The sequence below is a fragment of the Canis aureus genome, chromosome 3, assembly GCF_053574225.1.
Source record: "Canis aureus isolate CA01 chromosome 3, VMU_Caureus_v.1.0, whole genome shotgun sequence".
NCBI lineage: Eukaryota > Metazoa > Chordata > Mammalia > Carnivora > Canidae > Canis > Canis aureus.
In genome coordinates this window covers 88,389,377-88,415,288 of record NC_135613.1, presented here as the reverse complement: position 1 = coordinate 88,415,288, position 25,912 = coordinate 88,389,377, and the positions used below count along the sequence as shown (strand labels likewise).

The 25,912-nt window shown below is 44.4% G+C and overlaps 1 protein-coding gene across 2 annotated transcripts in view; it reads right to left on the bottom strand.

Annotated features, from left to right (window-relative positions):
* LOC144311564 (beta-galactosidase-1-like protein 3) overlaps positions 1–25,912 on the bottom strand; it is a 42,361-nt gene that overhangs the window by 13,395 nt on the left and 3,054 nt on the right. For both annotated transcript variants that reach the window (XM_077894253.1, XM_077894254.1), the window contains exons 4-9: positions 24,730–24,798; positions 24,091–24,186; positions 22,815–22,923; positions 18,776–18,868; positions 17,280–17,361; positions 16,393–16,457 (exon numbers count right to left, since the gene is read on the bottom strand). In XM_077894253.1, the coding sequence (XP_077750379.1) occupies positions 16,393–16,457; positions 17,280–17,361; positions 18,776–18,868; positions 22,815–22,923; positions 24,091–24,186; positions 24,730–24,798 (514 nt within the window). The remainder of the gene's footprint in view (positions 1–16,392; positions 16,458–17,279; positions 17,362–18,775; positions 18,869–22,814; positions 22,924–24,090; positions 24,187–24,729; positions 24,799–25,912) is intronic.

Here is a 25,912-nt window from a genome sequence, read left to right as displayed (position 1 = left end):
AAGCGAGGCTGGTTTTGAAAGAACTGGCTTTGGACCAAGGACCTGACTGAAATTCCTGACACGGAAACTGAGGTTCACATATACCAAAGGCCCACAGCTAATATCATCAAGAGGGCTTTTCCTGTATGGTCAGGAACAAGACAGGAATGTCCATTCTCACCATTACTATTTAATAGAGTACTGGAAGTCTTAGCCTCAGCAATCACACAACAAAAAGAAATAAGTCAGTCAGATTGGCAAGGAAGAAGTCATACTTTCATTATTTGCAGACATGATACTCTATGTAGAAAATCCAAAAGACTCCACCAAAAAATTGCTAGAACTAATATATGAATTCAGCAAAGTCACAGGGTGTAAAATCAACATACAGAAAGCTGTTGCATTTCTATACACCAATAATGAAGCAGCTGGAAGAAATATTAAAGAATCAGTCTAATTTATAATTGCACCAAGATACCCAGGGATAAACCTAAACAAAGAAGTAAGAGAGCTGTATGTCAAAACTATAGAATACCTATGAAAGAAATTGAAGAGGAAAAAGAAATGGAAAAACATTCCATGCTCATGGAGTAGAAGAACAAACATTGTTAAAATCTCCATACTACCCAAAATAATCTACATATTCAATGCAATACCTATCAAAATACCACCAGCATTTTTCACATACCTAGAACAAACAATCCTAAAACTTGTATAGAACCACAAAAGACCCCAAATAGCCAAAAACAATCCTAAAAAAGAAAATTAAGATGGGAGGCATCATAATTCCAGATTTCAAGCTCTATTACAAACCTGTAATCATCAAGACAGTATGATATGGCACAAAAACAGACACATAGATCAATGGAAGATAAGAAGAGACCCAGAATGGACCTACTAATAATCTTTGACAAAGCAAGAAAGAATATCCAACGGAAAAAGGACAGTCTCTTCATCAGGTGGTGTTGGGAAAACTGGACAGCCACAAGCAGAAGAATAAACTGGACCACTTTCTTACACCATACACAAAAATTAATTCAACATGGAGAAACACCTAGATGTGAGATAGGAAATCAAAATCCTAGAGGAGAACACAGGCAACAACCTCTTTGACCTCTGCTGCTGTAACTTCTTACTAGACACATTGCCAGAGGCAAGGGAAACAAAAGCAAAAATGAACTATTGGGACTTCATCAAGATAAACAGCTTCTATACAGCAAAGGAAACAATCAACAAAACTAAAATGCAGTCTACAGCCTGGAAGAGGATATTTGCAATTATATGATAAAGGTTTAGTATCCAAAATACATAAAGAATTTACCAAACTCAACACCCAAAAAACAAATAATCCACTTAAGAGATGGGGAGAAGACACAAATAGGTATTTTTCCAAAGAAGACATCCAGATGGCCAACAGACACATGAAAAGATGTTCAGGGGATCCCTGGGTGGCTCAGCGGTTTAGCGCCTGCCTTCAGCCCAGGGCGTGATCCGAGAGTCCAGGGATCGAGTCCCACATCGGGCTGCTGGCATGGAACCTGCTTCTCCCTCTGCCTGTGTCTCTGTGTCTCTCGTGAATAAATAAATAAAATATTAAAAAAAAGATGTTCAGCATGACTCTTCATCAGGGAAATGCAAATCAAAACTACAATGAGATCCCACCTCACATCTATCATAATGGCTAAAATTAACAAGTCAGGAAACAACAGATGTTAGTGAGGATGTGGAGAAAGCTAAACCGTCTTATACTGTTGATGGGAATGCAAACTGGTGCAGCCACTCTGGAAAAGCATAGAAGTTCCTCAAAAAGATAAAAATAGAATTACCCTATGATCCAACAATTGCATTACTAGGTATTCATCCAAAGGATACAAAAGTAAATATTCCAAGGGATATGTGCACCATGATGTTTATAGCAGAATGATCAACAATAGCCAAATTATGGAAACCCAAATGTCCATCAACTGATGAATGGATAAAGATGTGGTGTGTAAATACACACACACACACACACACACACACACACACAGGAATATTACTCAGCCATCAAAAAGAATGAAATCTTACTATTTGCAACAATGTGGATGGAGCTAGAGTTTGTTATGCTAAGCGAAATAGTCAGAGAAAGACAAATACCATATGATTTCAGTCATACGTGGGATTTAAAAAACAAAACAGGTAACCATATGGGAGGGGAAAGAGACAGGGAAGCAAATCATCAGACTCTTAATGTTAAAGAACAAAATGTGGGTTGATGGAGGGAAGTGGGTGGGGGTAGGCTAAACAGGTGATGGGTTTCAAGGAGGGCACTTGTTATGATGAGCTCTGGGTATTTTTTTTTAATTTTTATTTATTTATGATAGTCACACAGAGAGAGAGAGAGAGAGGCAGAGACATAGGCAGAGGGAGAAGCAGGCTCCATGCACCGGGAGCCCGACGTGGGATTCGATCCCGGGTCTCCAGGATCACGCCCTGGGCCAAAGGCAGGGGCTAAACCGCTGCGCCACCCAGGGATCCCAAGCTCTGGGTATTATATGTAAGTGATGAGTCACTAAATTCTACTCTTGAAACCAAGATAACATTATATCTTAACTAACTAGAATTTTTTTAAAAGATTTAATTTATTTATTCATGAGAGACAGAGAGAGAGAGAGAGAGAGAGAGGCAGAAACACAGGCAGAGGGAGAAACAGGCTCCATGCAGGAGCCTGATGTGGGACTTGATCCCGGGACCCCAGGATCATGCCCCAGGCTGAAGGTGGTGCTAAACCGCTGAGCCACCGGGGCTGCTCAACTAACTAGAATTTAAATAAAAATCTGAAAAAAACAAACAGAATTTCAGTGGTCACATTGCTGGTTAAGGGTAGAGCTATACCTCAAATCCAGGTCTAAGCCAAACTATCAGCTACTAAGTTATATTACCTAATAAATATTTCATTCCTTCTCTTCCTATCTTTATTTAAATTTTAGCCTACCTCATCTGGGTTGAAGGATCCATGTAATTCTGATGATCACACTCTATCTGCTGACTACTATTCAAAGTACTTGACTTACTTTGTTCTGCATAACAAACTATAAGGCAGATATTAAGAGTCTTTATTTTATAAATAAAGAAAATGAGGTTAGATAACCCATCCACGTTCACTCAGCTAGGAAGTGCTACAACCTGGACTTGAACTCAGCTAGACTAGCTCCAGACTCCACACTCTTAACCATTTACACCATACTGCATCTGGAATGTAAACGATTTATCACCTAGAACTGGAGGATATAACTAAAGCTATTCCATTTCTCAAAACTTCTGAATGACTCTTGCATAAAAGCACAGGCATCTCTTTGAACATTCGTATTACGGGCGACCTAAACTGTCCGATGCTATAGACTTTTAGTCTGATACCTGCATTCCACTTCCAGCCTAAACTTTTCAATGCTGCTGAATAATGCAGGTTCTTTTTTAAAAAGCTGACATCTTCACCACAGAGGACTGACAGTTGCTGTCCCTTATAAATTACCAAAGAAAATTACGGTGGGCCCCTCTTGGGAAATATGCCAGACATTCATAGTATGCATTCTCAGTTTTACTCCTGCTGGCCTCCAGCCTCTTGCCATGACCAAAAACGGTCACACTGTAAGCCCGAAGACCTGTCCTTCAAGGCCTTTTCTTCGCTGATCCCTGGAGTTGAAGATGATGTTTTCTGGATCCTATGTGTTCTTCTGTCTTGGTTTAATCCCTTATTTCTGCATCCTTCAAACATTTCCATAAAAAGAGTGAATAGAGATCAGGTAACCTGAGCCCTTAAATATCTGAAAATATCTTTTTTTTAAAAGATTTTATTTATTTATTCATGAGAGACATAGAGAGAGGCAGACACAGGCAGAGGGAGGAGAAGTAGGCTTCCATGAAGGAGCCTGATGTGGGACTCAATCCAGCAATTTCAGAGGCAAAGGCAGATGTTCAACCACTGAGCCACCCAGGCATCTCTGAAAATATCTTTATTTTGCAATACACTTCCTTCATAGTTACACTGAGTATAAAATTCGAGGTGAAATTCATTTATCCTTAGAATTTTAAAAGTATATTTCATTGCTTTGTATCATCCAATGTCAATACTTTAAAATCCTGATTCTTACCTTATTCTCATTGATCGGTATGTAGTAAGCCTATGGTTTTTCTCTCTGACGAATGTTAATTTTACAATGTGGGTCTTTTTTTAAATCATTTATTATGTTGAACACTTGAGGGGCATTTTTCAATCTAGAGATACATACTCTTCAGCTAAAGGAAGTTTTCTTACATTAGTTATTTGTAATTTCCTTTTCTCTGTGTTCTTTGTCCTCTTTTCATAACTTCTAGTAGTTAGGGGTTGGGCCTCCTAAATTGATCTTATGAAACATTTATGCTGTCTCATATTTTATATCCTGTTGACTGGTACTATTTCTAGGAAATTTCCTCAACTTTACCTCCAACTCATATTTAACTTCTAATTTAAATTTTAGATTTTAGGGACACTTGGGTGGCTCAGTTAGTTGAGTCTGCCTTTGGCTCAGGTCATGATCCCAGGGTCCTGGGATGGAGCAGAAATCTGCTTCCACTCTCTCTGCCCCTCCCCACCCACTCATGCTCATTCTCTTTCAAATAAATAATATAATCTTTTAAAAATAAATAAATATTAAATTTTAATGCCCAAGAGTTCTTTTGGTTCTCTGAGTATCCATATACAAAACATTCCATCCAAGAGCAATAGAATATGCATCCTTCTCAAGTGTAAGTGGAACATTCTCAGGATAGATCAGGGCATAAAATAAGTCTTAATAAATTAAGAAGATTGAAATCACATCAAGCTCTTTTTCAACTAAAATAGTATAAAACTAGAAATAAACTACAGGAAGACAACTGGAAGATTCAAAGATTAAACATGCTACTGAATAATCAATGGGTCAAAAAAGAAATCTAAAGGGAAATTAAGGAATCTTGAAACAAATGAAAATAGTACAACATACCAAAACGTAAGGGATGCAGCAAAAGCTGTTCTAAAAAAGTAAGTTCATGTGATAAATGCCTACATTAAAAAACAAGAAAGATCTCAAATAACCTAACTTTACACCTCAAGGAACTAAAAAAAAGAACAAAGACCAAAGTTAATAGAAGAAAGGAAATAATAAAAGTCAGAGTAGAAATACATGAGAGACTAAAAATACAATAGAAAATATCAATGAAACTAAGAGCAGATTTTTTGAAAAGATGAACAAAATAAAGAAACCTTTGTCCAAACTTAACAGGAAAAAGAAGACTCAGAGAAATAAAATCAGAAATGAAAGAGGATATATTACAATTGATACCACATTAATATACAGAAAGTAAGAGACTGCAATGAACAATTATATGCTAAAATATTGGACAACCAAGATGAAATACATAAATTTCTAGAAACTTATAATCTGCCAAGACTGATTCATGAAAATATACAGAATCAAAAAATCCTAATAAATGAAAGTCCAGGTCCAGATGGATTAACTGGTGAATTCTGTCAAATATTTAAAGAATTAATGCCAATGCCTTTCAAACTCTTCCAAAAAATAGGAGGAACTGTTTCTGAACTCATTTTCCAATGCCAACATTACCCTGATACCAAAACCAGCCCAAGCACACTGCAAGCATAGAAAATATCAGACCAATATACTTGATGAACATACATGCAAAAATCTTCAACAAAATATTAGCAAACTGAGTTCAACAATACAATAAAAGAATCATTCACCATGAACAAGTGGGATTTATCCTGGTAATGCAAGAGTGGTTTAACATCCACAAATCAAACAATGTACAACAGAACCAAAAGCCCAGAAATAAACCCACATGTATATGGTCAATTAATTTACAAAAAGGAGCCAAGAATATAAAATGTGGAAAGGACAGACCCTTTAATAAATGGTGTTAGAAAAACAGGGACAGCCATGTGTGAAACAATGAAACTGAACCCCCATCTTTTACTTTACATAAAGATTAATTCATGGGGCACCCGGGTGGCTCAGCAGTTGAGTGTCTGCCTTTAGCCCAGGCTGTGACCCCAGGGTCCCGGGATCGAGTCCCACATCGGGCTCCCTGCATGGAGCCTGCTTCTCCCTCTGCCTATGTCTCTGCCTCTCTCTGTGTCTCTTGTGAATAAATAAACAAAATCTTTTTTTAAAAAAATTAACTCATAATAAATGAAATAAGATCTGTAAGATCTGAAACCATAGAATCCCTAAAGGAAACATAGGCAGTAAGCTCCTTGATATTGGTCTTGAGTCTACGGCCATACCACCCTGAACGTGCCCAATCTCGTCTGATATTGGTCTTGGCAATGATTTTTTAATCTGACATCCAAAGCAAAGGCAAAAAAAAAAAAAAAGAAAAGAAAAACAACAAACAAAAACAAAAACAAAAAAAATTTCTTTAAAAGCAAAAAAAACAAAGAAAAAACAAAAAAAAGCAAAGGCAAAAAACACAAAAATAAACAGTTGGGACTACATCAAACTAAAAAGGTTCTGTTCAGCAAAAGAAATCATCAAAATGGAAAGGCTACCTACTGAATATGAGAAAATATTTGCATATTATCTGATAACCAGTTAATATCCAAAATACATAAAGAACTCATACAACTCAAAAAAAATAAAAAATAAAAAAAATAAAAAGGGATCCCTGGGTGGCTCAGCGGTTTGGCACCTGCCTTTGGCCCAGGGCGCGATCCTGGATACCTGGGATCGAATCCCACGTCGGGCTCCCGGTGCATGGAGCCTGCTTCTCCCTCTGCCTGTGTCTCTGCCTCTCTCTCTCTCTCTCTCTGTGTGACTATCATAAATAAATAAAAATTAAAAAAAAAAAGAACTCATACAACTCAGTAGCAAAAAAAAAAAAAAAAAAAAAAACACCAAAATAACCTGATTAAAAAATGGGCAGAAGATCTGAATAGTTTTCTAAAGAAGAAATACCGATAGCCAACCCGTACATAAAAAGATGTTCAACATTACTAATAATTCAAGGAAATGTGAATTAAAACCACAATGGCATATAACCTCACACTTTTGTAAGAATGGCTCTTACCAAAAGGAGAAGAAACAACAAGTGTTGCTTGTTGTAGAGAATCTAGAGAGAAAGGAACCCATTGTTGGAAATGTAAATTTGTGGAACCACTATGCAGAACAGTAGAGACGCTCCTCAAACGGTAATAAGAGAAATACCATATGATTCAGCAATTCCACATCTGGGTATTTACCCGAAAAAAATTAAAACACTAACTCAAAAAGACATACACACCTCCGTGTTCACTGCAGCATTATACAATAGCCAATGTATGAAATCAAACCAAGTGTTCATAGAGGGATGAATGGATGAAAAGATGTGATATATATAAGAGAAATGAAATATTTCAGCCATAAAGAAAAATGAAATATTGGCATTTGTGACAACATGAATGGACCTGTGGACATTACAAAAAGTGAAATAAATCAGAGATAGATACATACCACATAGTCTCACTTGTATGTGGAATCTTAAAAAAAAAAAAAGGTTAATAATTAACAAAAGTTAGACCTTCGAGAATCAGAGAACAGACTGCTGGTTGCCAGACGGAGGAGAAAAGGGAAGAAGCAGGTATTGGGTGAAATGGGTGAAAGAGGTCAAAAGGCACAAACTTCTAGTTATAAAACAAGTAAGTCACAGGGATGTAATGCACAGCATGGGGACTATAGTTAATAACACTGTATTCAAATTTGACCACTGCTGAGAGTAGATCTTAAAAGTGCTCATCACAAGAAAAATAATTTTTATTACGTGTGGTGATGGTTGTTAACTAAATTTATTGTAGGGATTATTTCACAACATATACAAATGTCAACTCATTATGTTATATGCTTGGAACTAATATAATGCTTTATGTCAATTATACCTCAGTAAAAAAATGAAAATCATAAAGAAAAAAAGCCTTAGGAAAAAAAGAAGGGTAGAGGAATCTACTGAACACCCCTAAATGAGTGAATCCGAAACAGTTACAAATGATAGTCTTATCCTGAGTGTGGGTTATTCTCTTATCTTCCTTCATTTCTCTTCATTAAAGATGTGGGAAAGAGCACATAGGAAGACACGTGGGGCGAGTGGGGGATGCGGGAATGGGAATCCCCCTGAGGCCCAGGTGTGCTGGCTGTTACACCTGTGTGCAGACTTTACTTCCACAAATCCCACCACATGTCCTGTGGAAAGACTGGGGAGAGTCCTCAGTAACTTTCTGTTCCGAGGGAATTGGGTCCCCTTCCTCAAAAAAATCATATATTGAGGTCCTAACTTCCAGGACCTCAGAATGTGACTATATTTGGAGATAGAGCCACCAAAATGAGTGGTGCCCTTCTAAAAAGATGAAATTTGAATGTAGACAAGCACGAGGGAAGACCATGTGAAGACAGGAGGAGGAGATGGCCGTCTACAGGCCAAGGAGACAACCTCCGATAACAAGCGTCCTGTTGATACCTTGATCTTGGACTCTACGCCTCTAAAATCGTGAGAAGATAAATGTCTGCTGTAAGTACCCCATCCGCGGTGTTCTGTTATGGCAGCCTAAGAAAACTAATACATTCATTTGGGGAATATAAATAATTGTGAAAGGGAATAGAAGGGAAGGGAGAAGAAATGGGTAGGAAATATCAGAAAGGGAGACAGAATGTAAAGACTCCTAACTCTGGGAAACGAACTAGGGGTGGTGGAAGGGGAGGAGGGCGGGGGGTGGGGGTGACTGGGTGATGGGCACTGAGGGGGGCACTTGATGGGATGAGCACTGGGTGTTATTCTGTATGTTGGCAAACTGAACACCAATAAAAAATAAATTTATTATTAAAAAATAAAAAAGAAAACTAATACAGATTTTGGTGCCAAGAAGTAGGGTCCTGGGGTGATTTATTATTTGTTAACAAATACCTAAACGTGGAAGTGGCTTTGGAACAGGGTAATGGGGGGAGGCTAGATGAACCTTGAAGTCCTTGCTAAAAATAAGCCCACATTTCCTTGAGGGCACTGTTAATAGAAATACAGGATTAAAGGCAATTCTAGTGAGAGCTCTGAAAAAGAAGAGAAGCTGGAGAGAGAGCTTGTATCATCTTAGAGAATTACAAACGTCATCATAAACATTGCTGTTAGAAATATCAATGTCAAAGGTGCTTCTGATGAGATGTCAGGTGGAAATTAGTAAATGTGGGTGCCTGGGTGGCTCAGTGGTGGAGCATCTGCCCTCGGCCCAGGATGTGATCCTGGGGTCCAGGGATTGAGTCCCACATCGGGCTCCCTGCATGGAGCCTGCTTCTCCCTCTGCCTGTGTCTCTGCCTCTCTCTCTGTCTATAATGAATGAATAAATAAAATCTCTTTTTAAAAAAAAAAAAAAGAAAAATAGTAAATGTTATTGGAAACTGAAAGGGGAACTTGATCCTTGTAAAATGGCAAATTTTTCCTTTTTGTGGAAAGCAGAACTTGGAACTGATGAACTTCAATATTTAGATGAGGGGATTCCTAAGAAAATGTTAAAGCATGGTCTGGTTCTCCTTGTTCCTTATAGTGAAATATAAGAGGAAAGAGATAAATTGAACAAAGAATTGTTAAGCAAAAAAGAACTTGAAGATTTGTAAAATTCTCAGCCTGTCTATATTGTAAAAAATAAGAAAAATGAGAAAGCATGTTTAGAGAGTATCCAAGATGTGGCGGGGCAATCATTTGCTACAGAGGTTGTTGGTGTTACTTATGGTTCCATTCAGCCATCTCAGCAGAGGCCAGGAATAGAGATTGGGCTATCTAGGAAAGATGTAAGGAGGACCCCCTTGTCTAATGGCGTGGGCTCCCACGAATTATATGGGAGGCCAATAGGTTTTTTAAAAATTTCATACTAGCAGAAATGCTACCGGCTCGTACTGAAGGAGACAGAGCTGAGACAAAATGAAGGAAAGCTATCTGAGCGCTGGGATTCTAGGGGATGGGCCAACAGAGCTCTCCGGCTGCAAACATGCATTATCCCTCAACAAAGAAGGATGACTCTGAAGGTGGTTGAGAGGTCAGCAGTGCCACTACTACTGTGGGCACAAAGGCCCAGTGGACGGGGCTGTCTTGTCTTTTTCTTGGTTCCAAGGGAGTCAGAGCCAATGCCCGGGGCTGAGGGCGTGGGGCTATCACCCTGGTGAGTCTGGCAGGGAGGCCCACCCTGGTAGACACAGAGAATAGAGAATTATTATTAAGCCTTAAAATCTAAGTATTATTCTGAAGCCTGAAATCTAATGGAATTTGCCCTACGAGGTTCTGAACTTGCTTCCCACTGACGAACCCTTTCTTTCTTTTGAATTTCTCCCTTTTCGAATGAGATTGTCTATCCTGTGCCCAGCCTATGTTGTATTTTGGAAGCAGATAACTTATTGCCTGGTTTCACAGGTTCACAGCTAGAGAAGCATTTTGCCTAGGATGAATCATACCTGGGTCTCATGTCTACCTGTACTAGATGGGGTTTTGGATTCAAAGTTGATGCTGGAATTAAAAAAAAAAAAAAAGTTGGACTTTGAGGCTGCAGGCATGGGGTTAATATAGTTTGCATGCAAGAAAGACCTAATTTGGGTGGAAAGCTATGGGCTGAAAATGTGCCCCCCCTCACATTTATACTGAAGTCCTAACCTCCGGTATCTCAAGAATATGACTATATTTTGGGAAAGGGTATTTAAGCAGTTAATTAAGGTTAAATGAGATTATTAGGGTGGACCCTAATCCAATAGCACTAGTATCCTTATAAGAAGAGGTTAGAAAAAAAAAAAAAAGGAGAAGAAGAGGTTAGGACACACACACACACACACACACACACACACAGAGGGAAAACCTTGTGAAGATGCCCAGAGAAGTCAGCCACCTACAGGCCGAGGAGAGGAGCCTCGGAAGGAACAACCCTTTTTGACTCCTCGATCTCAGATTCTAGCCTCCAGAACTGAGAAGAGAAGTACTGTTTAAGCCAACAAGCCTGCAGACACTCTGGCTTCCTTCCTAATACTGGCTGGGGAAGGAAAGCCGCAGCCATGGCCAAATCTCCCCTACCCTTCTTTTTTTTACTAAGTATTTTTTTAATATGAAATATTATTTATTCATTCATTCATTCATTTATTTATTTTTATTGGAGTTCAATTTGCCAACATATAGCATATCACCCAGTGCTCATCCGTCAAGTGCCCACCCTCAATGCCCATCACCCCAACCCCCCGCCCACCTCCCTTTCCACTACCCCTTGTCCCCTACCCTTCTCCTCTAGGGAACAAAAGACTTAACCTGCAGAGATAAGAGCAACAAACGCTGTCACTTTAAGGGCACAGGTGAAAACCTGAGAAAGGAGCAGGGAAAAAAACAACAAAACAAAACACTCCAGTTAGGAAAGGAGCAAGAACCTGTGCTAGGCCTGGAACTAGAGCGAGGGGAGAAGCAGGAGCACTTGGAAAGGCCATACCCCTCAGACCCAGGCACATAGTGCCTGCTGGAGACTGAGGCTTAACTGGAGCATAGGAGGTGTATTTCCTGCCTCACCATCAGGCTAACCAGGATAGCAGACCTGGGGAGAGCAGGAAGAGACAGACCTTCTCTGAGGTGCAATGAAAAGGGAAGAACAAAAGCCAAGGGGAGTTCAGACACAGAGAAAATACCTCTGACAAACTAGTCCTCACACCAGACACGAGATGTTACTAGAGGACTTTGAAGCCTATGATTCAAGAAGGATAACCTTAGCAACAAGAAACCTCAAATTCAGCCCAGCTCCTTACTTGATTAACACAAAACCCCCATATTAAAAGCCTAGCAGAAAGAAAGGTGTGCTTATCTCTAAGGTAGTATCTAAGTCCCACACTGGATGTTCAGTTCTCATTAAAAACAACAGCAACAAAAACAACTATGAGCCCTACAAAAAGGCAAGGAAAAAAACACACTTTGAAGAGACACAGCAATAATCAAGAAACAGTCTCAGATACGACAGATATAATTAAACACAGAATTTAAAAGTAACTATGATTAATACAAAAAAGGTTGTAATAGAAAAGGTGGACACCATGCAAAATCAGATGGGTAGTTTTAGCTGAAAGATGGAAGCTATAGGAATTGCATGGAAAAACTAGAAATCAAAAAACACGGGAGTAGAAATGAAGAAGTCCTTCATGGAGCTCACCAGTAGACTCAATGGAGGAGAGGAATGAATCACTATACTTAAAGAGAAGCCAGTAGAAATTAACCAAACTGAACTGAAAAATAAAAAGAGTAGAAATAAAAACAGCATCTAAGCAATGTGAGACAATATCAAATGATCTTATATACATATAATTGGACCTGCAGAAGAAGAGAGAAGAGAGGAAATATTTGAATAAGTAATGGCTGAGAATTTTCTAAAATTAATTGCAGACACCAAACCACAGATCCAATCTGTAAGAACATCAAGCAGGATAAACTCTAAGAAACAAACCACACCTAAGTATATTATACTCTAGCTTCTGAAAACCAAAGACAATGAAAAAATTCTGAAGCCAGTTGGAGAAAAAAAGACAAATCACCTACAAAAGCCACAAATAAGAATTAATATGAACTCTTCATCAGAAACGATGAAGGCGAGAAAACAAAACAAAAACCTCCCACAGTAGAATGGTATCTTTAAAATGAGGACTTAGGAATAGTCTGTTATAAGATATTAACACTACATGTGAAACAGTTCAGTATTTGAAAGTACATTCAGATTAATTTAACATGTATATTATAAATCTTTGGGCAACAGCTAAAACTTTAAAACCTGAGAAAAGTAGTCCATAGATGAAATAAAATGTAATCACAAAAATAATTAATTCAAGAAGAGAGGAAGAGAGGAGAAAAAAGAAACATAAAAAGTAGAACAAATAGAAAAGAATTAGCAAGATGCTAGATTTTACTCCAACTGTATCAATAAGCATTTTAATTTGAATTATCTAACCACATCAGTTAAGAGACAAAACTGTCATACTGAATCTTTAAAAAAGTAAAAAACAATTATATAGGCTGTCTACAAGAAATCCATTTTAAATATAAATACTTTTTTAAGGTTATTTATTTATTTATTTATTTATTTGAGAGAGAGTGAGAATGCACTAGTGGAGGAGGGAGGCAGAGACAGGGAGAAGCAGGCTCCCCACTGAACAGGCGGCCTGACGTGGGGCTCCATCCCAGGACCCTGATATCATGACCTGAGCTGAAGGCAGACACTTAAGCGACTGAGCCACCAGGCACCCCTTAAATATAAATACTTAAAGAAAGGTAAAAAGTACGGTGCCTGATAGCTCAGTTGGTTACGTGTGTGCTTTCAGCTCAGGTCAGAATCCCAGCATCAGGCTGAGCAGGAAGCCTGCTTCTCCCTCTTTCTCTGACCATCCACCCCAACTTGTGCTTTCTCTCTCTCTCAAATAAATAAATAAAATATTTTTTAAAAGGTAAAAAGTAAAAGGATAAAGAAAAATACATCATGCAAACCACTAACGAAAAGAAAGCTGGAGTAGCTCTATTTATATCAAAGTAGACTTCAAAACAAGGAAGATGGTCATTACATAAGGATAAAGGGATGAATTCTCCAAGAAAATATAACCATTCTAAATGTGTATATACCTAAAAACAGAGCTTCAAAACACACAAGACAAAAATGGATAGATCTGAAAGGACAAGTAAATAAATCCACAATTATATTTCGAGATATCAACGCTCAGCTCTTAATAGTTGATACAAGAAGTAGGTAGAAAATTAGTAAGAATAGAGATTACCTGAACAGTATCATCAATCAATGTAAGCTAATGGAAATTCATAAACTAATGCAAAATACACATTCTTCTCAAGCGTACACGGAACATTCACCAAAATGAGCATATTATGAACATTAAGACAAATCATAACAAATGTAAAAGAACAGAAATCATACAAACTATATTCTTGGATTTTAACAGTATTAAACTAGAAATCAACAACAGAATAGTATCTAGAAAATCCCCAAGGACTCAAAAATTAAGCAACATACTTCTGATACATAGAATAAAGATGAAGTCTCAAGGGAAATTTTTTAATATTTTGAAACATTTCTGAAAGTGAAAATACAGGATATTAAACAGTGCATTCAGGGAAACTTGCAGCCATAAATGCTCGTATTAGATAAGAAGAACGTTTCAAATCAGTAATCTAAGCTTACACACACACACACACACACACACACACAAAGACAGAAAAAGTAGAGACGATTCAGTCCAAAGGAAGCAAAATGGAAAATGCTAAAGATCAGAGAAGAAATCAATGAAACAGAAAACAGGAAGACTATGAAGAAAAAAAAAAAAGCCAAAAGCTAGTTCTCTGAAAAAGATCGATGCAGCTGATAAACTCCTAGTCACACTGACTGAGAAAAAGAGAGAAGACACAAACTTACCAGTATCAGGAATGAGAGAAGGGCCACCCCCACTGACATTGACAGAATCTTACCAACAACTCTGTGCCTATGAATTCATAAACTTAGGTGAAATAGAATAAATCCTTAAAAGACACAAACTACTAAAACTTGCTCAAGAAGAAATAACCTAAATTATGCTACATCTATTAGAGAATGAAATTTCTAGTTAAAAGTTTTTTTTAAAAAGAAACTTCAGCTCCCGATGGTTTCACTGGTGAATTTTACCAAACATTAAGTGAGAAATCCTATGGATTCTATACAACCTCTTCCAGAAAATAGAAAATGAGGGAGTATTTCCAAACTCATTTTATGAGACCAACATTACCCGATTCTAAAATAAAGACATTTCAAGAAAAGAAAACCAAAGATCAATATCCCTCATGACCATGGAAGCAAAACTTCTCAATAAGACATGAACAAATTGAAATTCACAGCATATAAAACAACAACACATCACAATCAGGTGGGATTAATCCCAGGAATACGAGACTGCATCAACTTTCAAACCCATGTTAACCATCCTGGTGTAGGAAAGAAGGACATCTGAGAAGAACCTGCATGATCCTTGGCTTTGGCTAGGACTTTAGACGTAGGACACAAGGACACGGTCCACCCGGCTCTCAGAAGGAAGGAAGTACTGATCCCGGCTAGAGTACAGAGGAACCTCAAAAACATCAAGCTGCATGAAAGAAACCAGACACAAAAGGCTAGATACTGTATGATTCCATTTATTTGAAATGTCTAGAAAATACACATTTATGGAGATGGAAAGCAGATCAGTGTCTGCCTACGGCTGGAGATGGGAGCAGGGGATTCACCACAATTGAGCATGGGGAAACTCTTAGATTGTGGGGATGGTTGTAAAACTCTACATATTGAATTGTTTACTTCTAATTGGTGAGTTTAATCATGTATGAATTACACTTCAACAAAACTTCTTTTAAAAAAAAAGTGAGAAAAGAAAAAAAGAACCAATACTAAAAAAAGACAAGAGACTTTCAGCCATTAAAAACTAGGTAGCCATGGATCCAGCCCCCGCAGAGCCCCTTCCGTTTCCTAGGCCAGAAGATGTGCAGAAATTAGTGAGAAGAGGAAATAAGACTAATTTATTCTTTAAAACTCTGTGTAGAAGGGTGTAAGGCCCTGGGAGAAGCGCCCCGCGAGGCTCGGGCCAGCGAGCAGTGAGCCCCGTACTTTACAGGGCTGAAGGCAGCCTCCGGGCCTCTGGGCCTCCGGGCCTCCGGGAGAGGAGCAGGGTGGGCCTCGCCGGGAAGGGGTACCGCGTCGGATCCCAGCCCGGGCACGGGGGCACCCCACAGAAGGGTGTTAAGCAGAGGAAAGCTTAACGACATTGGGTCTGTAAGACCCCAATCCAGCTGTTCTGTGAAGAAAGGATATACCCCCAGAGGCACGGACTCCGGTTTGTCCATCTTTGAAACTATCACAGGGACCCTCGATGGGGAGGAGACAGGAGCTATGAGTAGCTCCACGGTCGTCAGTGAATCATGTACAACAGCTATTCACGTCCATGCTTTGCAGAGTCTGGGTAAATAGGCTGACTCGGTGCAGCGAGGTAGGGGCCCTCAGCGAGGTAGGGGCCCTCTTCAGCAACGGCTACGGCCCATTTCTGAGCGCTGGCCTCTCGGAGGAAAATGAACCTCATCTGCCTTTGATGTACCTTAGAAAACCCTCTCACCTTCCCTCTAATCACTTCCAGGAGGTCCTTCGCCGACTGCCATGATAGGAGCAGGACTTCCTTCTCTCTCCCCATGACAAAAGGCAAAGACTCCCCACATTGCTTTGGAACTCGGCTGAGGCCCTAGGTGGGCAGTGGCAGGGAGACGGGGTGTTCTTGCCAAGCCCATTCTCACAGCCCCACAGCGAGGGAGGCTGGGGCAGGCAAAGGAGCAAAGACTCCTCACCTCCGGGACATCCTTACCTGCACGTAGGAAAGCAGCTTGAAATCACTCTCCTGAAAACTGTTCATGTTGATGGTGGCCAGAACTACAGAGAGAAGACACAGGCACTGCGTGAGGGGCCGTGGCAGTGCCACCGGGGTGAGTGGGGGCCACACCTTGCACACAGAAGGAAGGGGTGCCAGGTAGTAAGGATGAGGAGGCGCTACTCATATTCCACTCTGCAAAGTACAAAGAGCTGCCACACGTGTCCTCACGTCACTGGACACTTGCGAGGACAATGCAAGATAAGAAGGGCAGTTAAAATTAACCAACTTTGGTAGAGAAGCCGAACAGGCCAGGATCACACAACTTGCCCCAAGTTCAGCACACTTCCCGCTGCAGCGCTGCAGGGAGGAGCCACATTATACATGCGAGTCCTTGAACTCAGGACAGATGCTCCCTGGACTCAAAGGGCTGCGGACGACACCTTGGTCGTTTCCCTCACTCTGATCGCCTCAAGATCTGGTCTCAGCTGCCCTGTTACTTCACTCTCTAGAATGAACTCTAGTCGGAGTCCACAGGAGCCTCCCGCTGCAAGATCCCAGGATCGGAACTTGGCCTTGGCCAGCCTCCTGATGCGTGGCTCTCCATGCGGGTGGGGAGACCTGCCTTCTAAGCCCCGCCCGGCACCAATCCAGAGTCTTAGCCCACAGGAAAATTATGCAGGATGCAAAAGTGTACTGAGGTCAGAAGAGCTCAAGCTCTTCTGTTCTGTTTACAGACAACATGAGTGAGGGAAGGAGACGGGGTTGGCGGAGTCCTCGTCAACGTACATGGGAAAGAGAGACAGCAGAGACATATTTGGTTCAAGACTCAGAGTGGCTGGTGAAAGCTTCAGTTCTTCCTTAAAATAAGTCTAAATCCGTACCTCCTTTTATGTGGCCTTTCAGCAAATTTTCTGCATCATCTGAGGTCACGAGCAGTTCCACGATCCCTCTTTCCAGCAGGGCCTGTTGAGCAAACTGGACAAAATGAACCCACTTCCCTTGCTCCCATGAGAAGAAGAAAATACAAGGAAATTAGGGGGAAAAACAGAGCTTGGGCTCACTTGGGCATCATGGGAGCTAGAGAGAAAGGTTTGGATTTAGAGTCCGACCATCTGCAATTCAGTACATCAGGGGAACACAGGTCTCTGCTGCAGGCTAGTCATTCCCAGGGTGACCACGGAGCAGCTGAGTAGGAGCTCACAGCCTCGAGGGGAAAAACACGAGGCTGAGTGTTACGAGGAGGCACTTGGGGGAGGCTCTAAATGCAAGGGAAAGAGAGAAGGCCTCGGAGTACTTTGTGCTTGACAGAAAGAGGCCACGGCTGTGGGGGTCCCAGAAAAACTCCATGAAACCTGGGTCCTGCCTGGACACCCAAAGGAAGCAAGGAAGCCTGCCTTGGCTTCAGGGAAGGGGGATCTAATTTGCAAATTGCCTTTACTCAGGGCTGAGGAGCAGAAAGACGGCCAGGGGGCGAGTGGACCCGGTCTGTGGGTCTTATTTGTTCACTGAGCCATGGCTGGGCCTGGCAAGGGAGCCGAGTAGTAAATTCTGAAAATCAAGGGAAAACAAGGCTACCCAAATGTGATTGATTTGAGGGTGTCTGACGTGATGCGCCTGAGAAAAGTTAGAGGGGGCGACCCTACAGACCTTGTCCAGGCCCAGAGGCCACAGCTGTAAGGCAGGAGGCGGGAGGTCCACCGAGCCCAGCCCTACCCTTTCTCCCCCTCCTGTCACCACCGCCCCCTTCCCTACCCAGCCGGCAGCTCCTCCCCACTGCCTTCCAAGTCATGCCACCCAGGCGTCTGTGTGGGGACAGAGCTAACGTGACCCCTGTGTCCCGCAGAGCAGCCTGCGCAGGTGGTCAGTTCACCCTGGACCTCATCAGCTCCTTCGCTGCGGGGAAGCAGGGATGGGAAGGGGCCTGACCCGTCAGCAGGGCCACTAGGCAGGCCTGCAGTTGCTCCCTGGCCTGAGACCTCCCCCGACCCCCGCAACCCCCCCGCACCATGGAGTAGCCAAGCAATGAAGGAAAGAGCGTTAACACTACAGGTCAGAAAGCTGCAGGATGGGGGCCACTGTCATCAAGCTCGTGAGCCATCGCGGGCTGCGGCCCTAAAGTCAGCAGCCCCCAGGTTTAAGGGCAAGTGCGGGTCACAGTCCCGGCAACCGAGAGGAATGATCTTCCCGCGGCACGTTTCATCTCCCAATAGAGTGACCTGAGCGCCTCCCGACCACTCCACTCCGCCTTCGGAGGCGCTGCCTGCGTCTCGCGGATTCCCCCGCCCGCAGCACCTGCCACAGGGCCCCGGGCAGCAGGGCAGGAAGTGACAGCGACGCCCCAAGCAGGTACCCACGCGGCAAGGCCAGCGCCTCCTACCTTTTGAAGGTAAGGCATGTAGCCTCTGTCCTCGGCGAACGAGCCGTACTCATTCTCCACCTGCACCGCGATGATGGGGCCTCCCCTGCGGTACTGAGACAACCACACGGAGGGTGAGTGGAGGCCGGAGAGTGGAGGCCGGGGAGTGGAGGCCGGGGAGTGGAGGCCGGGGGGAGGAGGCCGGGGAGTGGAGGCCGGGGAGTGGAGGCCGGGTGAGTGGAGGCCGGGGAGTGGAGGCCGGGGAGTGGAGGCCGGGGGGAGGAGGCCGGGGAGTGGAGGCCGGGGAGTGGAGGCCGGGGGGAGGAGGCTGGGGAGTGGAGGCCGGGGAATGGAGGCCGGGTGAGTGGAGGCCGGGGGGAGGAGGCCGGGGAGAGGAGGCCGGGGAGTGGAGGCCGAGTGAGTGGAGGCCGGGGAGAGGAGGCCGGGGAGTGGAGGCCGGGTGAGTGGAGGCCTGGGAGAGGAGGCCAGGGAGTGGAGGTCGGGGAGTGGAGGCCGGGCCTGCGGCCACCACACGCCCAGCACCAGCTGTAGTATGGGCAGTGCCCCATGCACCCCATGCTCCCCGTGCACCCCGTGCTCCTTGTGCACCACGTGCTCCCCGTGTGCTCCATGCTCCCCGTGCTCCCGTGCTGCCCGTGCCCCGGTGCGCCCCATGTCCCCGTGCTCCCGTGCTGCCCGTGCACCCCATGCTCCCCGTGCACCACGTGCTCCCGTAAGCCCCCTCCTCCCGGCCCCACTCGCCTCCTCCAGGGCCCGGGCGCTCACACAGAGTCCCGCCTTCCCCCCCGGTGGGCGGCCCTCCACTGTCTCCCTGCCGTCTCTCATACTAATAATCTGCTCACGGGCCGTCGCCAACCGTCGGGCTCCCTCTGCGCCGGGCCACCGTGTCCAGCAGACAGAGGCACCCCGTCCTCCCGCCGCAGCACGCCTCGCCACCGCCCTGTCCCCTCCACCTCCTGTACTTCAGCCTGTCCTTCCAGGCCACCTGACGTCCACAGAGACCCGTTGGGAACCGTGGCATCAGGGAGGGGAGCACACACGGCGGGACCGCTGCCCTCCCAGCCTCGGGGGCTCCTTCCTAGCAGCCCTGTCCCCTGGTGCACGGCCACTGTCCCCTGCCCTCTCACTCTGCTGCTCTGTCTGCTTGCTTTGCTTTGTCACGCTGGCCCTGCCGCTCAGCCCCGCAGTGGTCCCCCAGCGCCCAGCCGCCACCGTCCCTAACGTCCACCTAGCGGGACGCACGGAGCCCTAAAAGTCCAGCTTGATCCTCCAGTGTCCTCCCACGAAGGCACAGCAGCCCGGGGCAGCCCAACCACTTCACCGCCCACCCAACACGGGCTCCCATGGCCTATAGAGCAAGTGCCCACGTGGGTCAGGGCGAGGTACCCCCTCGGACACGGGGACAGAAGAGGACGAGCGCTGCGGTGGGTTTTCCTCCCCAGCCTCCCCGCCTCTTTCCCACCTCATGTCTATGCTCCACACAGAGCTGGGCTACTTCGAGCTCTTCAAGTGCCTCATCCTACCCCTGCTCCCTGGTCCCCACCCACAGACTCCCGGCCATTGCTAGTGCCCATCCACCCTTCACCTCACTGTTCCGGTTACTTTTTCTAGAAAGCCAGGCCCTGAACCTCCCTTTCTCCCTGGCCGCTACCCCTAGGAAGGGTGCCCTGCACTTGGTCCACTGCAGCAGATGTTCCTGATACTGTAAGTGGTCATCTGTCTCCCTGGGGAGGGACCACGTCTGCCCTTCTCACCATGGGAAGCTTAGCGCCCACCCAGCACCGCCAGGCACTCAGGTGCTCAATAATTACTTGTTGAATTTCATTTGCATTTATAATTCTTTGCTTCTTTTTTTTTAAGATTTTATTTGTTCATTCATGAAAGACAGAGAGAGAGAGAGAGAGGGAGAGACACAGGCAGAGGGAGAAGCAGGCTCATGCAAACAGCCCGATGTGGGACTCGATCTCGGGTCTCCAGGATCACGCCCTGGGCTGAAGGCGGCGCTAAACTGCTGAGCCACCCGGGCTGCCCTAATTCCTTGCTTCTTAAAAAATTCCTAGGATTTCCTATCTCATGAGTTCAGTAGATGCCTATAAATTCGCTTTGCTTGCTGCACCTGTACGAGTGATACGTGGCATTTGTACTCGTGCCTGAACTCCCAGCCAAACATTCAAAGTCTTTCTAGTTTTAAGGCTCAGAGATTTTTGCTCCCACATCTGGTCCCACTTAGCTGGCAGAAATGCAGCCAGAAATAAATGGTTTTCAGGCCTTCTTATGAAGGATGCACCTCGATTCTGCCTAACAGACCCACAATTTAATCCTAAAGGTGATGCCCTCTTCCCCTCAGCATTGCTCATCTCTCCTAAAGCTGTACTGCCGAGACCTTACTCCTAATCTGTCTTCCCCTTTATCTCCACTCCTAATCTCCAGTTTCTTTTCTTTAAAAGTTAGTCTAGGAGTAACTCACAGTTCATAATTGAGAATTAGTTATAAAGGGCTAGATCTGCATCATATTTCCCCCTCCCCCAAAAAAAGAGTCTAAGATAATAAGCTATTGGTCTACTGCCTCAGAATGTTTTTTTTCTCCCTCTCAAGTTTTACCAAGAGATATGCTCTTAATATAAGATTTATTTTTTTTAATATTTTATTTTACTTAGTTATTAGAGACACACACACAGAGAGAGGCAGAGACCCAGGCAGAGGGTGAAGCAGGCTCCATGCAAAGAGCCCAACATGGGACTCAATCCCGGGTCTCCGGGATCAGGGTCTGGGCCGAAGGCGGCGCTAAACCGCTGAGCCACCGGGGCTGACCCATAAGATTTATTTTTATTTAAATAATGACCATGTGCCTCCTCTTGTTTGGAAGAGAGGTGTATTTTAAAAATCAAACATAATAATCAAATAATTGCTGCCTTGTAGACTGTAGGGTGTAATGTTCTTTTTCATCATAAACTGGTCTGTGTACTGTGGGTACCCTGCCTAAGATCTGGAGACTCCATGAAGAAAGAAAAATGCATGATATCTGTGCTCTGTGCATTTATGAAACTAAAACAAACTGGAATGTAAGCAATAGCAAATATACTCACACAGGTATAAAATGACATGTGAACCAAGCTATGCATCATAGCATAAACTTGAAAAATCAAATGTCCATGATGAGATATTAGTTACATTAATTATGATATATCTGTATTGTGGAATACTATGCAGCCATGTAAAAGAATGGGCTTCAAAAATATATTTTTTAAGTGACAAAAAAAGCCCAGTAGGAATTGTGTATTTTTTATTAAAAAGTATGCATAGACACACATACACATGCGTGAATAATTCGCTTCTATATGTGTAGAAAATCTCTGGAAAGACACACAAAAAATCTGGCAAAATTGTTTATCTTCTGAAAAGGCAATTGAATGGCTTTAGCTCAGGGTAAGAGGGGAGACTTACTTCACCATAAACCCCTTTGTCCTCTTTTGGGTTTTATCACCAAGGGCTTATGTTAACTATTTAAAACAACAAAGACAATTTAAGAGTAAAAATAAGCAGGGGATCCCTGGGTGGTGCAGCGGTTTGGCGCCTGCCTTTGGCCCAGGGCGCGATCCTGGAGACCCGGGATCGAGTCCCACGTCGGGCTCCCAGTGCATGGAGCCTGCTTCTCCCTCTGCCTGTGTCTCTGCCTCTCTCTCTCTCTCTCTCTCTGTGTGTGACTATCATAAATAAATAAATAAATAAATAAAATTTTAAAAAAAAAGAGTAAAAATAAGCAGTATGAATATCAGTGAGTTTAATGAACGCTGAGGACATTCAGAACAATGATGACCACAAATAAATACCCTTTGTCATCCTTAGTATGATGTGTGTCTTTCTAGAAACCCTAGGGTAAAGACCGCACTTAATACGAGGACCTAGAATTGAAAATTGCAAGAATGTCAGCTTCAATCCTCATAGAGACTGAGCACAGCCTGTTCTGTGAACAAGATGGAATAACTAACTATTTTCCTAAAGCAAAGATAAGAAAGAAGGAACAGGAAATTTGCTTTACCTGGAGGGGAACAATTCTGGAAATCAGGTGGTCAAAATACTTATCCACTGCTTTGACAAAGCCGCTGTAGGTGGTTCTCAACACCATCTTGGGGTCTTGCAGCAGCCAGCTGGGGGCGGAGAGGGACAAGCTCAGTGCCCGAGGTGGGAGGGCGCAGGTGAGGGTATGCCAGGGCGGGGCTGGACACGACCTCCTGCCCCTTCCCTGAGGCCTCTTGGGCAGCTCCACACCCTTTGATCTCACGTCCATGGTCCTGGAGCACCAGGGGTCCTGAAGGAATGTGCCCAGGTCAGCCTTTCCGACCTTTCTCACAGATTTAGAAGAAAAAACACCAATTCCATTGACATGACACTTTACAATGTACTATCGGGGCTTGTACTCCCACATCTTAACCTTTCATGGAATACTCTCCTCTATTCTTGTTCAGTTCATTTAAAGCATTTTTTTTTTTTTTAGCACAGCATATACATGCTAGGCAGAGGGTTACATTCCCTCTAAGAGCTAAGGCTTCCAGCGCAGAGTAAGCACGTCCCTGGATCACCTGAAAAGTAAGCTGTGCCATGAGCTGTTTCTCTAAAGCACCGTCTTCCTGCAAGGTCAGGTGATTTCTGCTCCTGAGCTGGAAGGGGAGAACAGGCTCATCTTGGTGAAAAGCAATGCCTTTACCTGACAAAGGAGAGTAGACGTGCTCCCCTGGAGGCAGAGCCCTGGACTAAACGGGCAGTCCTGCCAGCTCGCTACAATAACAGAAGCGCATTCTTGACATCTCACCCTGTTCCTTAGGTGTTTGGATTGAGGACAAGCATCACAGATGAGAGCACAGACAAAGAAAAATGAAAGGGTAGGGAAGGGATCTGAGGGTGCTTAGAACTTGGTCTTCCACTGACCAAATAAGAAAAATCCGGCATCATCAGAACAAGCCCACCCTCCACTGCCTGAAACTTCCCTTCCCGTTCTTCCCACCAGAGGACACAGCTGGGCACAGGTCCCTCCAGTGGGGGGAGAAGATATTATCATCCCGATGCTTCCTCTCTCCCAGCACACTCTTGGCCTCACGCCAGAGCACCAGGAACACGTCTCATCTATAAACCGGGGACCACAGGAGCATCCACACCTCAACATATTACAGAAACCACGGCCTGACACGATGTGTATAAAGCACATACCAGTGCAAGACCCAGAGGATGTGCTCGTTTGTTATTAGACTGAAGCTTTGCGTCTAGTAAAGTCAATGACTTTACTACAACCACAACTCTGGCCTCACGGTCCGGCTCACCTGGGCAAGCCCCCGAGGTCGATCTCGCTGCAGATGTAGGGGCCTGGACGCAGGATCACCCACAGCCCCATCTCCGCAGCCAGCAGCACGAAGGCCCTGGGGAGGTCAGTGTCAGCAGCTCTCAGGACGTCAGGGGGGTGCAGCACAAGGTGGTGAGGCCGCCCAGCCCCCTCCCCCCTCTCTCCCTCCCTCCACAGGCCCTGGGAGCTGGGTTCCCACCCTCTCCTAGCCCACGACCTTCTGCAAGCCCCACCGGGGGGCATGAGGCCCAAGGCCATCAGACAGGGGGCAGGGGGCCCTACAGTGAACCTCACTCCCACGGCCCGGCTACCCTAGAGGGCCAAGCCCTGTGCCAGCCCAGGTGGCTGGACCGCACTGCAGAGTGGAGCCGACCCTGGGGATTGGGCCCCTCTGGGCTGCGGTGAAGAGGCCTGGGCTCAGGGCGCAGACCCCGACCCCGCAAGCAACAGGGTCACAGCTGCCCGCGCCTGGTCCTGAGAACGAGGCTCCTGAGCCCAGCCTCTCTCTGCTCCTCCAAGCAGAACCACGACGATGGCCCCGTGGTCGTCATCAACCCCAAGGAGCCACCGCTCTGCCTCCCCACCCTGGGCAAGGCCAAGAAGCAGCAAGAGCACTTACTCCATGTCCAGGTTCCCAGAGAAGTCGAATTTGCCTCTTTCTGGCTCGTGCAGGTTCCATGGAACGTAACTGTAATCGGGAAGGGGGAAACACAAGAAACATCTGATTTCTGCCCCTAAATTTCTATATCAACTTCAAAATCATGCCAACCCGAGATAGCTCTATTTTGAAACAAACTGAAGGCCCTGCCTTCAGCCCAGGGCCTAATCTTAGAGACCCGAGATCCAGTCCCACGTCGGGCTCCCTGCAGGGAGCCTGCTTCTCCCTCTGCCTGTGTCTCTGCCTCTCTCTCTCTCTGTGTCTCCCATGAATAAATAAATAAAATCTTTTAAAAAATATATAAAGACATAGAAAATATTAATAAGGCTACAAGGTAGTTCTTTGAAAAGACTCAACATTTAGGTGAGAAAATAAAGGTTAAATACACAATATGATGTACAAGTTCCAAGAAAGAATTTTTCAAAGTCCTGTCCATCCAAAAGAAGAAAGAAAAGGAAAACAGATCTACCGAATAAAAATCGTCTATACTCTAGAAGAAAAAGCAATGAGCATTCAAAAAAGTCATACTGTCCCCAAATCTTCACCTCCCAACCACCGCCGACGGTAGTGACAGGGCTTTTCCAGGTGACTTTAGCAAACACTCTGAGTTAAGAGGATTCTATTGCAAGACAGTTTCAGAGAACAGGAAAACATATATAGTCACTTGACACCAAAACTGGACAAGACAGTAACAGAAATACAGTTTTATTCTTTTTAAGATCTTATATGCTTATTTATGAGACAGAAAGACAGAGAGAGAGAGGAAGAGAGAGAGAGTCAGAGGGGGAGGGAGAAGCAGGCTCCTGATGGAGCAGAGGCCCGATGCAGGACTCGATCCCAGGACCCCGGGATCACGGTCGGAGGGAAGGCAGACGCTCAACCACTGAGCTCCCTGGGGGCCCAGAAATACAATTTGAAATCAATTCCAGTTAAAATCATAAACATCTGTATCTGAACTAAGACACTAGTAAATCAAGTCCAGTGATCTATGGTGTGTGTGTGAGAGTGTGTGTGTGTGTGTGCGCCTTCCCTCCCGCGTGCGGGCCTCGGAGCCCAGCCGATTTATCCCAGAGCCCTGCATTTATCGAACATCAGAAAAACCGTCAGTAGGATTTCCTACTTTCCTAGAGGGGCGAAGAAGAAC